This window comes from Sturnus vulgaris, chromosome 14 (genome assembly GCF_052056855.1).
Source record: "Sturnus vulgaris isolate bStuVul1 chromosome 14, bStuVul1.hap1, whole genome shotgun sequence".
In the NCBI taxonomy this organism is placed as follows: Eukaryota; Metazoa; Chordata; class Aves; order Passeriformes; family Sturnidae; genus Sturnus; species Sturnus vulgaris.
Window position 1 is genome coordinate 18,164,180 of NC_142256.1, and position 15,108 is coordinate 18,179,287.

The 15,108-nt window shown below is 45.6% G+C and overlaps 1 protein-coding gene across 13 annotated transcripts in view; it reads right to left on the reverse strand.

Annotated features, from left to right (window-relative positions):
• The window catches only part of MAMLD1 (mastermind like domain containing 1), a 273,107-nt gene that overhangs the window by 3,715 nt on the left and 254,284 nt on the right, over window positions 1-15,108 (reverse strand). For 12 of the 13 annotated variants that reach the window (XM_088173279.1, XM_088173280.1, XM_088173283.1 and 9 more), the window contains one exon: window positions 6,832-6,978. The exons of the other annotated variant lie outside the window; for it this stretch is intronic. In XM_088173279.1, coding sequence (XP_088029405.1) covers window positions 6,832-6,978 — 147 coding nt within the window. The remainder of the gene's footprint in view (window positions 1-6,831; window positions 6,979-15,108) is intronic. 13 annotated transcript variants of the gene reach the window in all.

Sequence of the window (15,108 nt, forward strand, 5' to 3'; positions counted from 1 at the left end):
GAGACGGCCTGCGGCCAAAAGGGACTGGAACTGAGCTATACTGTTCTGTTCTGTTGTCAATTTTTATAGCTGTTGTTGTTTTCTGCCTTGTTAGATATCAGTAAAGAACTGTTATTCTTATCCCCACATCTCCTGCCTGAAGGCCTCTGATTTGGACCTAAAATAATTAAAAGGGAGGGGGGTTGCACTCTGCATCTCAGGAAGGGGGCTCTTGCCTTTCCTTAGACCATACCTGTCTTTCAAACCAAGACAGATTTTGGCGCCCAGAACATGAGGCATTGCCTGAGGGCATTGAGAGAGGGGTAGAAAAGGGGATAACAGTTCTTGAATTACCCCAACTTGTGGTAGGTGACACCATGCTGTCCAGCTTACCCTGGATTGGCCTCCATGTGGTCACTGCTATATCTCTCCCATTTGCAAGACCTTTTTTAAACATGAGTCTCATAACCAAGGTTACTGTGGCTATTATCCGGTTCATTTTGTGGGTTGATCAGTTGAGGAATTCATGGATTTTTAATTTTCTTTGGAAGATGGCCACATGGATTCAGAGCTATCGCACTCTAAGTGTGTGTTTCTGGGGCTACTTCAATAATGGTACTTACTGTGAGGAAGTGGCAGCAGGTGAAATTTTCTCCCAACCCATCACACGGTTTTTGAAGTTCACCCCACCAGTCTTCAAGCAGTTCAAATCCGCTTTAAATGCTAATGACATTATATTGTGGCTAGTGTTGCTTATATCCCTGTTAAACCTGTTCTATCTAACATTCAGAGATAAGGGGAGATTGACTTGGATAACAACCCTGATACCTACCCCAGGGATTAGTGAGGTTACCCCAGAGCCTGATCCTGTCCAAGAGACTAGGGAGGTTACCCCAGAGCCTGATCCTGCCCAAGAGACTAGGAAGGTTACCCCAGAGCCTGACCCTGTTCCAGACACTAGGGATATTGTTCCAGACACTAGGGATATTACCCCAGAGTTTGACCCTGCCCCACAGCCCACCTCGGAAAGGAACCACCCAGAATGGGTGGGGGTGCTAGCGAAGGAGATACGTGAGATGGGCCAGATGCTGAAGGAGTACCTCTCCCCAGCTGGTGAGAAACCCTCCCCCTGCCTTAAAGAGGGAGACTCTGATGGTGCAGCAGTGGGACCCACAGATGTTACATCTGTCCAGGTTCCAGCTGAACTGCAAGGGCACTCACAGCCAGCAGCAGTTGCCCCTGTGGAAACTAGGAAGTCTAAGATGAAAACAAGGCACCTAGATAATAAGGGTCAGGAAGGGGGCCCCTCACAACCAGCAGGGGAGCCAGAAGTTGAGATCATCATCGAGTCCCTGTCATATGAGAGTCTCCGTAACCTGTGAAAAGACATTGTACGACGGGGCCGTGAGCCTTTTACAACCTGGTTACTGCGGGTCTGGGACCTTATGGGTACAGGTGTGCAACTGGATGGTACTGAGGCAAGGAATTTGGGAGCCTTGACCCAGGACTCAGGTGTGGACCAGGTATTTGTAAGGGAGACAGGTCTCCTTTCCCTCTGGGAGCGACTTTTAATGAGTGTGAGAGAGAGGTTTGTCCACAGGGAAAGAATGCAGGAGCACCACCAGAGAACACGTTGGAACACCCTTGAGGAAGGGATCCAAAAGCTGAGAGAAGTGGCAGTACTGGAGGTGCTCTTTGGGAGGGATGGACAGCACGACAATGACCCTGACAAGGTCAGGTGCACAGGACAGATGTTGTGGAATCTGGCAAACCTGGGCCCATCTCAATATACCCCCTTTATTGCAATGATTGATGCTGATACCAACCAAGTGACAGTGGGTTCTGTTGCCAACAGGCTCAGGAATTTTCAGAGTATGATGGCTGGCCCAGTGCAGGCTCATGTCTCTGCTGCGGTTAAGGACCTCAGAGAGGAGTTTAAGGAGGAGATGAGGGAAGAAGTGAGGAAGATCAGTGCAGCACCAGTGCGAGTCATGGACCCCAAAAGTAGAGCCCAATGCCCCCCAGCTAGGGAGAGAGGATACACCCCACGTGCTGACCTGTGGTTTTTTCTATGTGACCACAGGGAAGACATGAGAAGGTGGGATGGGAAACCCACTTCTGTCCTGGCAGCACGGGTGCGCCAACTCAGGGAGGGGAACACTAACAGAGGGAACTCCACTAAAGTGAGGGTAGCCTCAGCCTCCCATGACCAAGGTGCAGGCTATTACAGAAGGGAGGATGATCTGTCAGATCCCCTTGAAGGAACCTCCACTATGTATGCCCAGGAGAGAAATAATAACCAGGGCTAGAGGCACCCTGCCTCTAGCCAGGGAGAGGCACGGGAAAACCGGATCTTTTGGACGGTGTGGATCCAATGGCCTGGCACATCAGAGCCACAGGAACACAGAGCATTGGTTGACACTGGTTCACAGTGTACATTAATACCATCAGGACATGTCGGGAAGGAACCTGTTTCAATTGCTGGGGTTACAGGGGGATCTCAGGAATTGACTCTGCTGGAGGCTGAGGTGAGCCTGACTGGGAAAGAGTGGCAGAAACATCCAACTGTGACTGGCCCAGAGGCACCATGTATCCTAGACATAGACTTCCTCAGGAACGGCTATTACAAAGACCCAAAGGGACTCAGGTGGGCTTTTGGAATAGCTGCTGTGGTGGCAGAGGGCATTAAGCAGTTGAACACCCTGCCTGGGCTATCAGAAAACCCATCTGCAGTGGGACTCCTAAGGGTGAAAGAGCAACAGGTGCCAATTGCTACCTCAACAGTGCACCGCCGGCAGTACCGGACGAATCGAGATGCCGTGATCCCCATCCACAAGATGATCCGTGAGCTGGAGAGCCAAGGGGTGGTCAGCAAAACCCACTCACCCTTCAACAGCCCCATCTGGCCTGTGCGTAAATCTGAAGGAGAATGGAGATTGACCGTGGACTATCGTGCATTGAATGAAGTGACTCCATCGTTGAGCGCTGCTGTGCTGGACATGCTGGAACTCCAGTACGAGCTGGAGTCCAAGGCAGCAAAGTGTTACGCCACTATTGACATCGCCAATGCATTTTTCTCCATTCCTCTGGCAGTAGAGTGCAGGCCTCAGTTTGCTTTCACCTGGAGGGGTGTGCAATACATGTGGAACCAACTGCCCCAGGGGTGGAAACACAGCCCCACCATCTGTCATTAATTGATTCAGGCTACACTGGAGAAGGGTGGAGCTCCAGAACATCTGCAGTACATTGATGGCATCATTGTGTGGGGGGACACGACAATGGAGCTATTTCAGAAAGGAGAAAAGATCATTGAGATTCTGCTGGGAGCCAGCTTCGCCATTAAAAAGAGCAAAGTCAAAGGGCCTGCCCAAGAGATCCAGTTCCTGGGAGTAAAGTGGCAAGATGGACGGCGCCAGATCCCCAGTGAGGTCATCAATAAGATCACTGCAATGTCTCCACCAACCAGCAAGAAGGAAACACAAGCCTTCCTAGGTGCCATAGGCTTTTGGAGAATGCACATTCCTGAGTACAGTCAGATTGTGAGCCCTCTTTACCTGGTCACCTGCAAGAAGAATGATTTCCACTGGGGCCCTGAGCAGCAGCAAGCAGGAGATTGCTCATGCAGTAGCCCTTAGCCCAGTCAGGACGGGACCAGATGTGAAGAACGTGCTCTACTCTGCAGCCGGGAACCATGGTCTGTCCTGGAGCCTGTGGCAGAAGGTGCCTGGGGAGACGCGAGGCCGACCACTGGGGTTCTGGAGCCGAAGCTACAGAGGGTCCGAGGCCAACTACACTCCAACGGAGAGAGAGATCTTGGCCGCCTATGAAGGGGTCCAAGCTGCCTCAGAGGTGGTTGGCACGGAAACACAACTCCTCCTGGCACCCCGACTGCCAGTGCTGGGGTGGATGTTTAAAGGAAAGGTTCCCTCAACCCACCATGCCACTGACGCCACATGGAGCAAATGGATTGCCCTCATCACACAACGTGCCCGTATTGGAAACCCGAATCGCCCTGGGATTTTGGAGATAATTACCAACTGGCCGGAAGGGGAAGACTTTGGTCTTGCCGATGAAGAGGAACAGGAACAAGTGACCCGGGCCGAAGAAGCCCCACTGTATAACCAACTGCCAGCAGATGAAACATGCTATGCTCTTTTCACTGATGGTTCCTGCCGCATTGTGGGGATGAACCGGAAGTGGAAAGCAGCCGTATGGAGCCCCACACGACAGGTCGCACAAGCTACCGAAGGAGAAGGTGGATCGAGTCAACTTGCTGAACTCAAAGCTGTTCAGCTGGCCCTGGACATTGCTGAAAGAGAGAAGTGGCCAAACCTCTACCTTTACACTGATTCATGGATGGTAGCCAATGCTCTGTGGGGATGGCTGGAAAGGTGGAAAAAGGCTAACTGGCAATGTAGGGGAAAACCAATCTGGGCTGCCGATGAATGGAAAGACATTGCCACCCGGGTAGAGAAGCTGCCTGTGAAAGTCTGCCACGTAGATGCCCATGTTCCCAAGAGTCGGGCTAATGAGGAACACCGACACAATGAGCAGGTAGATCAGGCGGCACAGATAGAGGTGTCGAAGACAGATTTAGATTGGCAGCACAAGGGAGAGTTGTTCCTGGCTCGATGGGCCCATGATGCCTCAGGTCATCAGGGCAGAGATGCCACATATAAGTGGGCACGAGACCAAGGGGTGGATCTAACCATGGACAGTATTTCTCAAGTTATCCATGACTGTGAGACGTGCGCTGCCATCAAGCAGGCCAAGCGGGTGAAGCCCCTCTGGTATGGGGGGCGATGGGCCAAATATAAGTATGGAGAGGCCTGGCAGATTGACTACATCACACTGCCTCAAACTCGCCAGGGCAAGCGCTATGTACTGACCATGGTGGAAGCCACCACTGGATGGTTGGAGACCTACCCTGTACCTCATGCCACTGCTGGGAACACCATCTTGGCCCTGGAAAAACAAGTTCTTTGGAGGCATGGTACCCCTGAGAGAATTGAGTCAGACAATGGGACTCATTTCAAGAATAGACTTATAAACACCTGGGCTAGAGAATACAGCATTGAGTGGGTGTACCATATCCCCTACCATGCACCAGCTGCAGGGAAAGTTGAACGGTGCAATGGCCTGCTTAAAACCACCTTGAAGGCACTGGGTGGGGAAACTTTCAAGAACTGGGAGATTAATCTACCAAAGGCCACCTGGTTAGTGAACACCCGAGGTTCCACTAACTGAGCAGGCCCTGCCCAATCTGAGCCCTTGGGAATATCAGATGGAGATAAGGTTCCAGTGGTACACATGAGAGGTATGCTAGGAAAAACTGTTTGGGTAAATCCTGCCTCCAGCAAAGACAATCCCATCCGTGGAGTTGTATTCACTCAGGGACCAGGTTGCACCTGGTGGGTGATGCAAAAGAATGGAGAGACCCGATGCATACCCCAAGGAGACCTTGTTTTAGGGTGAAATACCTATAGTACTGTGCCTATGTCTCTAACTGCATGTATGTATATATAATGTAACAGTTTAATTTGATATAGCATATTAGTATGGGAGAAATTCAGGGGTGGATAATGTTGGGGGTTGAATGCTTCCCTTTTCTTTCTGTGGAATTTCTCCCATTGTTATGCTAAGTGGCTACACCTTAAGGTCATGTTCTCTCGAAAGGAGGTGAGTGGAGGGAGGTGGGGGGAAACCAGAAAAAGGAAAGGTGGGACGGGGGTCGGGAGCGGGCTGGAAACTCTCTCGTTTGGCTCATGGAGGGAGAGGACGTGCTTGGATCTGGCATCTCCCCTGCCATCCCAGCACTGAGATCCACGCTCCCTGCTGTTGGACATGGCTCTGCTGCTCTCCCACCTCACCCTACTACCTCTGGACACTCTGCCGAGCACCACGACCGACACCGTGAGGGGGGAGTCACTTTCCCCATCCCTCTCACCCCTGGGCCGCTGCCGCCATCACCCAGCCCTCTTCAACTGCGCGGGACCTGCCCTGCCCACAGCACCGGGAACTGAGCGCAGGGAGACGGCCTGCGGCCAAAAGGGACTGGAACTGAGCTATACTGTTCTGTTCTGTTGTCAATTTTTATAGCTGTTGTTGTTTTCTGCCTTGTTAGATATCAGTAAAGGACTGTTATTCTTATCCCCACATCTCCTGCCTGAAGGCCTCTGATTTGGACCTAAAATAATTAAAAGGGAGGGGGTTGCACTCTGCATCGCAGGAAAGGGGCTCTTGCCTTTCCTTAGACCATACCTGTCTTTCAAACCAAGACAACCTCCTCGACCCAAATCCAGCAGCACATTCAGAAAGTCAGAGGCACATGGTCAGAGCTGCTTTACCCAATTCATTTGTGGGATTTCCTCATCCTACCTTCCTCACACAACCTGTTGCAAACCTTCTACAGGGGCTTCTGTTGCTAGAGAGACAAGTCAAGTCCCAGACAAACTGGAGCCTAATATCTACTCTGCTAAATCCCCAGGGTATCAGAGAGAAAGGCAAAAATTGAGAACATCTCTCTAGGCTGATTCACTTTCCAAGCCTCCCTTCTCTACATCTTTCCTCCCAAGTCTGTGGCTGACCACAAATGACATCAGGGATATGCAGATGACCAAATCCTTCCCTAGCATATAAGGGGGCAGATCTGCACTCAACTCTGGCAGAGCAGAACTTGGCCTTGGCCTCTCGGCCTCATCCTAGACTCACCACAGCCTTAGTCTGACTCAGCCTAGCAATTCCAGGGTCACTCTTAGTGTTTGCTGATTGATGATTTCTTCATTCCAGTTAGTCCTGTGCTTCCCAATGAGGTGGACAGCACAGCAACCACAGAGGCATTCGGCATCGTACCTGCATCAGCTGCCGTTTCATTATTTGCTGCTTCAGTAAATGATTCCTCATTGTGTACCCATTGACCGTGGCTGGTGCCGGCACAGAGCCACCAGTTGGGATGGAGCCTGGCTCCTGCAATCTGGCAACAATTCCAGGATTTTGATCCTGCCAAGAAAGATGAAAAAAGAAAATTATTCTCATCAGGGAGGTAACAACAGAAGCCCTTATCCTCTCTGCTGATGCCCTCTCTTCAGTCTTCAGCTGTCCCAAGGCCAAAACACCTCATGGACTCACATGGCCCTGTGTGTTACAGTGAGGACAGTGAGAGGTGGGGTGCTCTGATTTCTAAGGATCAGCACAAGAAAAAGTCAGAAAAGCTAAAGGTTAATCTAAAATTCCTCGTGAGTCACCCAAGGCCACGGGGACTCATTTACTACCACTCCTGCGGTCACAGGGCTGCCTGGTTGGCAGAAGGAGTGTGAGTAAAGCATGACATTTCTCACAACTTCTCCAACTGTTACACTGAAAGACAGAAGGAAAGTTGCATTAGAGTAGGATTTGGCATGTGAATGTAAAGGAGAAACCTACAGGAAAAGAGCAAACTAAAGGCATAGGAATGGAAAAGGTGCCATCAGACCTGGGACCCAGAGAGATAAGAAAGATGTAGGCCTGAGACTGAAGTAGTTCTTGTCGATTTCAAGATGGGATGAAGAAGAAGAGGTCACTGTGAAAGGAGAGACAAACATACAAAAATGCAGGGCCAGTCATGCCTGGGCACAAATCAGTAATAAATGCCGTGAGCCCTGCTCCTGCCTGGCACAAACCAGCCTCTTTCTAAGTCCTCAGTGAAAGAAGCAAATTGACTTTGACAGCTGAGCTCTTGCCTCCAAAGAAAGAGTACGGTGGGGAGGAGAGAAAAAAATAATTCATGAGAAAAAGATGAAGATGCAACCCAAAATGGAAAAAGAATTTTAAAAATACTGAATTCTAAACATCTTAGGAGCTGGCAGGTATTCAGGGAAATACAAGAGAAAAATGAGGGAAGAAGTCAAGGCCTTGCTAAGGACAAGATCCTGTGAGTGCTGTACCCAGGAACAGCAGCACCAGCATATTCCCTGTTCTCTGTTTTCACATCCAGCTTCTACATTATTTATGATGTAGAAGTATATATGTTATGCCCAGCATCCTTAGTTGGGCCATGCTTCTTCTGTTTTCCGAATGAAAGCCCACATCCTTTGTTTGAGAATCAGCAAGAAGAAAATGGTTGTTGACTTCTGACATCTGACAATTAGAAGCATGCTCAGATGGAGAAAACAGGATTCGAGCCATGTTTCAGAGTGGCCAGAAGGAGGCCTTGAAAGGCATTTGTCAGCAGGAAAGCTCCTTGAGCCTGGGGCACCTTTCTACAGAGGCTTCACCATGGGGAATCATCCAACTCCTTCCAAGACATTCTTTCTAAGAGGGATTACTAAGAAGGTCACTGGAATTACTCATTTTTATGGTGTCCCCTTTTGTTGTAGCACTTTGGTCTATTACACAAAAGCACAATTGATGAAATGTAAATGCGAGATAATTTACTAAAAGACACAAACCTGCAGCTCATCACTGCTCTCATTATCATTCCTATTCATGGACAGTCTCATGAGACTAGATTTTATTACTGGTGCTTTGCTTACAATTCTGCTGGACATCTCTCCTCCTCCCCTTTCCCTCCTACCCATTTCACTCCCTCTCTCCCACTGAAAAAGAGGCGGTGAGGAAAAAGTAAATATGATTTATACAGATGTAAATATGAAAGTTAATTTTAAGCTGGCAGTCTGCTTTCATGTCAGACAGGATTCTGCAGCCACAGTTAAGCTTTGAATAATGCAGATTGCCTCTGGGGAAATATTTGAAAATGGAGAGATTCAGTTTGTGTACTCTGCACATGAAAGACACTGAAATGTTCATACCACCAAAATCCCTGCCATCTATCCAATTTCCTCCAAACTTGTCTTGTGGCGCACAGAGGGCCTGTGCTTACTGAAGCAAAGGAGTTTTACTGCAAGGACAATCATTCTGATGTCTTGCTCTGGGCTATTGCATTAACAAGTCATAACATTAAATTCTCTTTTCCTAATCATGTCCACCTCATTCTAATTTCTCCTAAACACCATCAAGAAAACAATGTTGGCTTTTTCATATTATTAATGGTAAAGAATTGTAAATCACATTACTAATTGTGACTCTTGTGCTGTGGCATTACAACTGCTTAATTATAAGGGATTTTCTGCAGGCACCCTATAGTAATAATGACAATCAGCAAAGTTCATTTGCAAATACACCAAATGGGTTGCTTAGTTTTTCAGAGCAAAGTTATATAACACTTAATTAGCCAGTAAAGAACAACGTAGAGATATGCAGTTTGCTTTGGGGGAAATTAGGACAAAATAGCATAGAGTGAATTCCAAATCCTGACTTCAACAAGTTCATATGTAAGTTAAGACAAGAAAGAAGAACAGAAAGGAAAAGGAAAAAGTTCTCTCTTTTCACCACTAGTGGGAACTACTGTATTCCTGTACAATAAAAGATAACCACTCGCATGTCATGACTAAGAATAGCTAGGGTGTAGTCTAAAAGACACTGCAATCGGTACCAAAGGTTAATGAACTTTAAACGTTTTTCCTTTTCATCACTTCCCAAGAAAAATCACTTTCCTTTCCCTAGTAAAACCAAGCCAAAGCAGCCATAATCTTAACTTGTCTGTAGTTTGGATTTATCCCATTATAAATCCAAGAAGACAGCAAAGAGAGGAAGATTCTGGTGCCAAAGCTAGGAATATTGGAAGCGGGTGTTCCCACCCAAGGTGTGGTTGAACTGTACAGTTAACACTGGAGGGTGCAAAGAGCTATGGGAGGTTCTGACTCTTTGACTTAAAAAAAGATAAAAAAAGCATTTGCATGTAGGTATCAGGGTTTTTTCTCCATTTCTCATCCCAAAACTCATATTAAAATGGAGAGAATCCCTAACTAAATGGCACACCATATAGACCTGGAACTGGAGAATGCATCTGAGAACACGTGCTCCTGTTGCCAGGCAAAGTGTCACAGCAGGTCCAGAACTCCTGCAGCACTCCCTGGGCTTCCCAATGGGGCAATTTCTGCTCAGAAAGGCCTTGGGGAAAACTACACAATTCTGACTTAGTATCTCATGCACTTAGTTCCAAGCGCAGGGAGAAAAGGGTCAGTCTGCAGGCTTACAGGAATGTGTAATGCTTCTGTAATTGTTCAGCCACTGACTGCAGCTCTAAAGGCCATTGCACAGCCCAGTGAAACCAGAGCCCCGCAGCTACCCGACTGGTGCATGATGGGCAAATCTGCAGGTCACTGCACCCAGCTGTAGCCAGTGTGGGTCTGGTCCAACAACCATTCAGGCAACTGCTGAATGGAAAGTGTGCAAACAGTGCCACCGAGCCCTTCTATGTACATTTATGAATCAACATCCTTCCAAAAATCCATTTATGAGCTTGAGCCCCATCATCTGACTACTAGAAAATGCACAGCTGCAGCAAATAAGTGTGGAGATTAATCATTCTGTGTGAACATGGTTGATAAACTTCAGTCTTCAATACTTAGTGATACATCCAGTAATCACTTCGTGGCTTCACTTAAGCAAGAATGAGTAAATTTATGGCCCCTAATTCCTCTGAATCCTCATTAACAAACAGTCCAAAAAGAATTTAAAAGTGAGACTTTCTGAGGATCTGAATGAGAGCTGTAGTCTCTCTTTGGCAAGTATGTAAAAAACCCTCTAATCTTTAATAAAAAGCATTTATTGTTTTGTTAGGACTATGTAAAAACACTAAACTCATTTATCATTATTAAACTTTCCCATCTGTTCTTATGGTATAACTCCAAAGAATATAACAAAGAAATTGTACATGTTAAACTGTATTGTCTTAAGCCCAGAGCTATTGGAGATGTACAATTTATTTCAGTGAGGGCAGGAAGGGGACTGCTGGCTACTAGACAGCCTCATTTATCCAATTCTGAAAAGACAGTTATCTGCACCAAAATGGTTCTCAGAAAGGCACATTTGCTTTATAACAAATAAACTGCCAGGTGAGACCATTCAGCATTATGTTAAAGGCTCAGACAATAAAACTAAGTCATGAATTTGAATAGTTAACAGATAGACTAATTGGAGACTGAATTCTTTGTGGTTCTAATAGATAATCAGGTCACAGCAGAGTAACTGAGAGAGGCAAGCAGCACTGCAAATTTCAGTAGATATTTGCAGAGTTGAGGAAGAGCTCCACTTCCTACCTGGAAGCATTAGCAGTAATGGAGGAACAGAAAATGGGCTAATTAAAAATACTTCTAGTACCTGAATTTAAAAAGTTTATTCAATTTCAAACGACGCTGCTGATTTGAGAAATATTCCTGCTACTTCCAATGAGGCATCCAGGTGAATCCAGTGATTTCAGAGCTTAAACCAGAAGGGTTGTTAAGATGAGCCACAGCATAAAAACAAAAGACCAAAGGAAATGGGGCACCCAGGATGGAGGTTTGCTCTGAGTACATGAGCGGGACAAACTGCTTTTTCCACCAGGTTTGGTGATTTTTTGGCAACCAAAGGTAATTTAGTTTGAAGTATTTACCATGATATCACATAGTAAATAAAACACAAGAAACAACCAGAAGACCATAGCTACAGGACTTGAGCAGAGCCACTCCTGACCTGCTCTAAGGCCCTGGCTCCTGGGTTGGGGACTCGTGGGCTACCTGTGCTCATGGCAGGAACAGCTATTCCCTAGGGGTGGGGTGAAGTTTCAGGCACCAAGTTTTGTTCTGTATTTTAAGAACATCTGTTACATACAGGGAATTCTGTACTCTGCTGAGAAAATGTAAATACTAGTTTCAAACTAATGTCCCTGCATTTCCCTGCACTCCCACCTGCCCCGATGCATTCTCTTCCATCCAGGAGCTGTGCTGCATCTCTTTGGTGGGGATTTCAAGCTTGGGCAACATGTCACTCTGAAGCCCAGGACTGAGACCCCTGGGCACAACCACACTATAAATACTACAGACCAAGCAATTAAAACACCAATAGCATTAAAGCTGTCTCACCCAACTTGATAGTTTTAAGAGTTTCATTACTTAGAATTACAGAGAAGCCACATGTAAACTCCTGCTTTGTAGTGACTTTGTGCATCCCCACAGAAATCCTTGATGCCACCTTTACAAAGAAGGCTCATGGCGTCTCCAGCTGTTAATGCGCTTACATACTAAGATAGTGACCTATGCATACAAATAAAGCGAACGAAATCCAGGGTCAGGTTTGTCAAAAGGATCATGTCAGCACACTCAAGAGTATGATGTCTGTGAGATACCACTGTCATTTGCTTCATGTGGAAATCTGGGATTACCTGTGCTTCTTGCCATTAACAAAACTCTCTATCCGCTCTTTGGAAGTTTTCTGTCTTTTTTTCTCCTCTATTCTGCTCACAAATCAGAGATGCTCTTCGAGATAAAACAGCCTTTCAGTTCAGAAATGCTCCAAATCTTTTTGTCTGTTTGCATGTTTGCTTTAGCACAATGTATGAACACTGATAAAACAAACTATGCAGTTCGGTGGATCTGTTTGGTTTTTTTTACCCATCTTTCACCCATTTACTTCATTCACAAGCATGTGAAATACTGCCAGACTCAAGTTCCTAAGCTTATCTAGGGGGCTGTCAGTCAGGAAAAGGCTTGGTTTGAAGACTGTAAGTGATCCATGGGTTTATGGTTTTGTTAAAAAAAAACTTACAGGTTTTTTTTTTTTCTTTTCATACACCATGAGCATGTACAGTTTCCTTGCAAGGTAGTCCTCCTTCCTTGCTAGGAGCAGTGACAAGATCACCACACCTGGCTAGCAATTTTATCAGGATCTTCTTCCTGCCTTCAAGAAAAGCAGATAAAACACTGATTTCCCTATAGTTATACTTTATGCTGCTCAAAACAAAACAAAATTCCATCACAGTATCCAAAGTGCTTTTAGAATGCACCCACAATTCTAGTAAGATGGAAACTGACTCTACTTCCCCCTCTTAAAAGAAATTAATTGAATTAGATAAAGCTTTTGTGCTGACTTTACCAATATTTTTAGAGCTGGTTTCATCCATCAAAACATGTCCTTAAAGAGCAACAGCAACCAGAGCAACAGAAACAGGAAATCCAGAGTGAATTATTGCAATAGTGACTTTTCTCTTAGACAAAAATGCATCCTTTAGCAGGTATGTGGAAATCAAGCTGTGATGCTGTTACCAGCACCAATGTAGTTATAAGGAACATGGGAAACAGTTTTGGGAGCAGCCAAGAGCTTATGGAATGGAAGAGTTGTGTAACACAGACACACAACCTCCCAGGGACTGCAGTGCTTGTAAAGAGGTGTGATCAAGATTCCATCAACAGCAACTTCCTTGAAAATAGATCCTTTGGCCCAGATAAACTCCCACGCCATGGGTGAAAGTAGCCTGGAGAACAGCTTTGATCCACCATCCCAAATGGAATGGAAGGATCCACCATCCTTTCAGGAAGACTCTGTGTCAGGCCCCTGATGGCAGTGGGACATAGGTGCCTGCAGTGTTCACACACTTTTCTTCCACCTGAGAGCAGCACTCTGGGGTCAGACTCATCCAACACCATTCGTTAACAGAAACTGTGTCTATTACTGTTTTTCTGTGTATACACCCAAAGATGCAGGGATGGGTGTTTGGTACCTCTCTGTATAACATATTGTCATGATCCAAAATTGAATTCACTGCACAGAACATATATTTATATTTGGGTTGTACAGCTGCTGTGATTCTCCAACCCTTGACACCAAGCTCTTAGTCCCATGGAGGGCAGCTTGCCTATAAATTGAACGAGATAATCTAAAACTGTATTTACCTCACCCAATTTCAGCTGGTAGTCCTTTTGCCTGTCTCTACAAGGTTGTGCTAGCTATGATGACAAACTACAATACCTTGTATCTTATAAAGTGGTTTGACTCAAGCAATCCTTGTGTTATGTCAAGTCACGCTCTCAGAGGTGTCAATGAGCTAACTTGACTCCTTTGGATTCTCAACGCCCAGCAGAAGCATCTACAGGGAAGTGCAATGACTGGCTGGTAAATTTATCTATTAGGGAGAGCAGAAGAAATCTGATAAAAGAAATACAGAAGATTTCACACTAACAAAGTGAAAGTCAGAAAATCTTGAGCTAATGGGATAAATCAGTTCTCTACCTGCCCATTTCTGAAAACTGTGAACTGCAGTGAGGTGGTCTGGATCACTGAGATTCTGAAAATCCCCTGTTTTCTCCAAGTTAACATTTCCATTAATTTATTTTTCCTTGCCATGCAAAGGCAGATGCTCAATTTGCAGAGGCAGATGTCCAAGTCTTCTTCACTTTCAACAGTAGTTGGCTGCCTCAAAACTTCTGAGAAGCCCTTTGCATGAAAACCTCCTTACATGCAAAACCCAGCATAATTACTCCTGATTTATCATCTAAGTGCACAAACAAAGCATGCTCTGTCACAAAGTATCACATCACTTTTTCAGTATTAAACTTCTCACACCCTTACTCTTTCTTAACAGGTGAAACTAGTCCAACATCTAAAAAGGGTTTCATCAGATCCTCTGCCCAATCAGGTGTCAAAAATCACCACCATAACTTACAAAACAAAATGCAGCGGTCAATAATATGCTAAAATAATGGATACAAAGAAGGCTGTGACCAGGTAGCCCTCATGACCAAATTTTTAAAACCAAGATATTGACACATTAAAAATGGAAAATGTGTTAAGGTGACCCTGAGTATGGGGAACAAGGAGTGATTCCATTATGTTTTTAAATGTAAATTATTATTAAAACACCTGAAGCTGAACTGCTGTAACCAAGTCAACTCAGCCTCCCCTTAAAAAATCCCTTTTCTCCCCTTCCATTCAGATTGTATTTACGAACTGTCGATGTCTCAATTTTTTCTTGTGTCATTTCACTATTACAGAATTGAGACTAGCCATCTGCAGCTTCATTTCATAAGGCTCTCATTTGTCCTTGAAGCAAGGTCATCTGGAACAAGAACATAAAATGCTGCTTTCCTCAACTGACAGTTCTTTATGTCTTCCTGTAAATACTCCCTACTAATTTTAAATAATTTTACCACTTCATTCTCCCCCTCATACACACTGAAAGGCTGACATACACACATATTAATAAGAATCTTGTCATTTAACCACTTCATGTCATACTAGAAGTAATTAATGGTGTTTATTTGCTGATAAAACAGG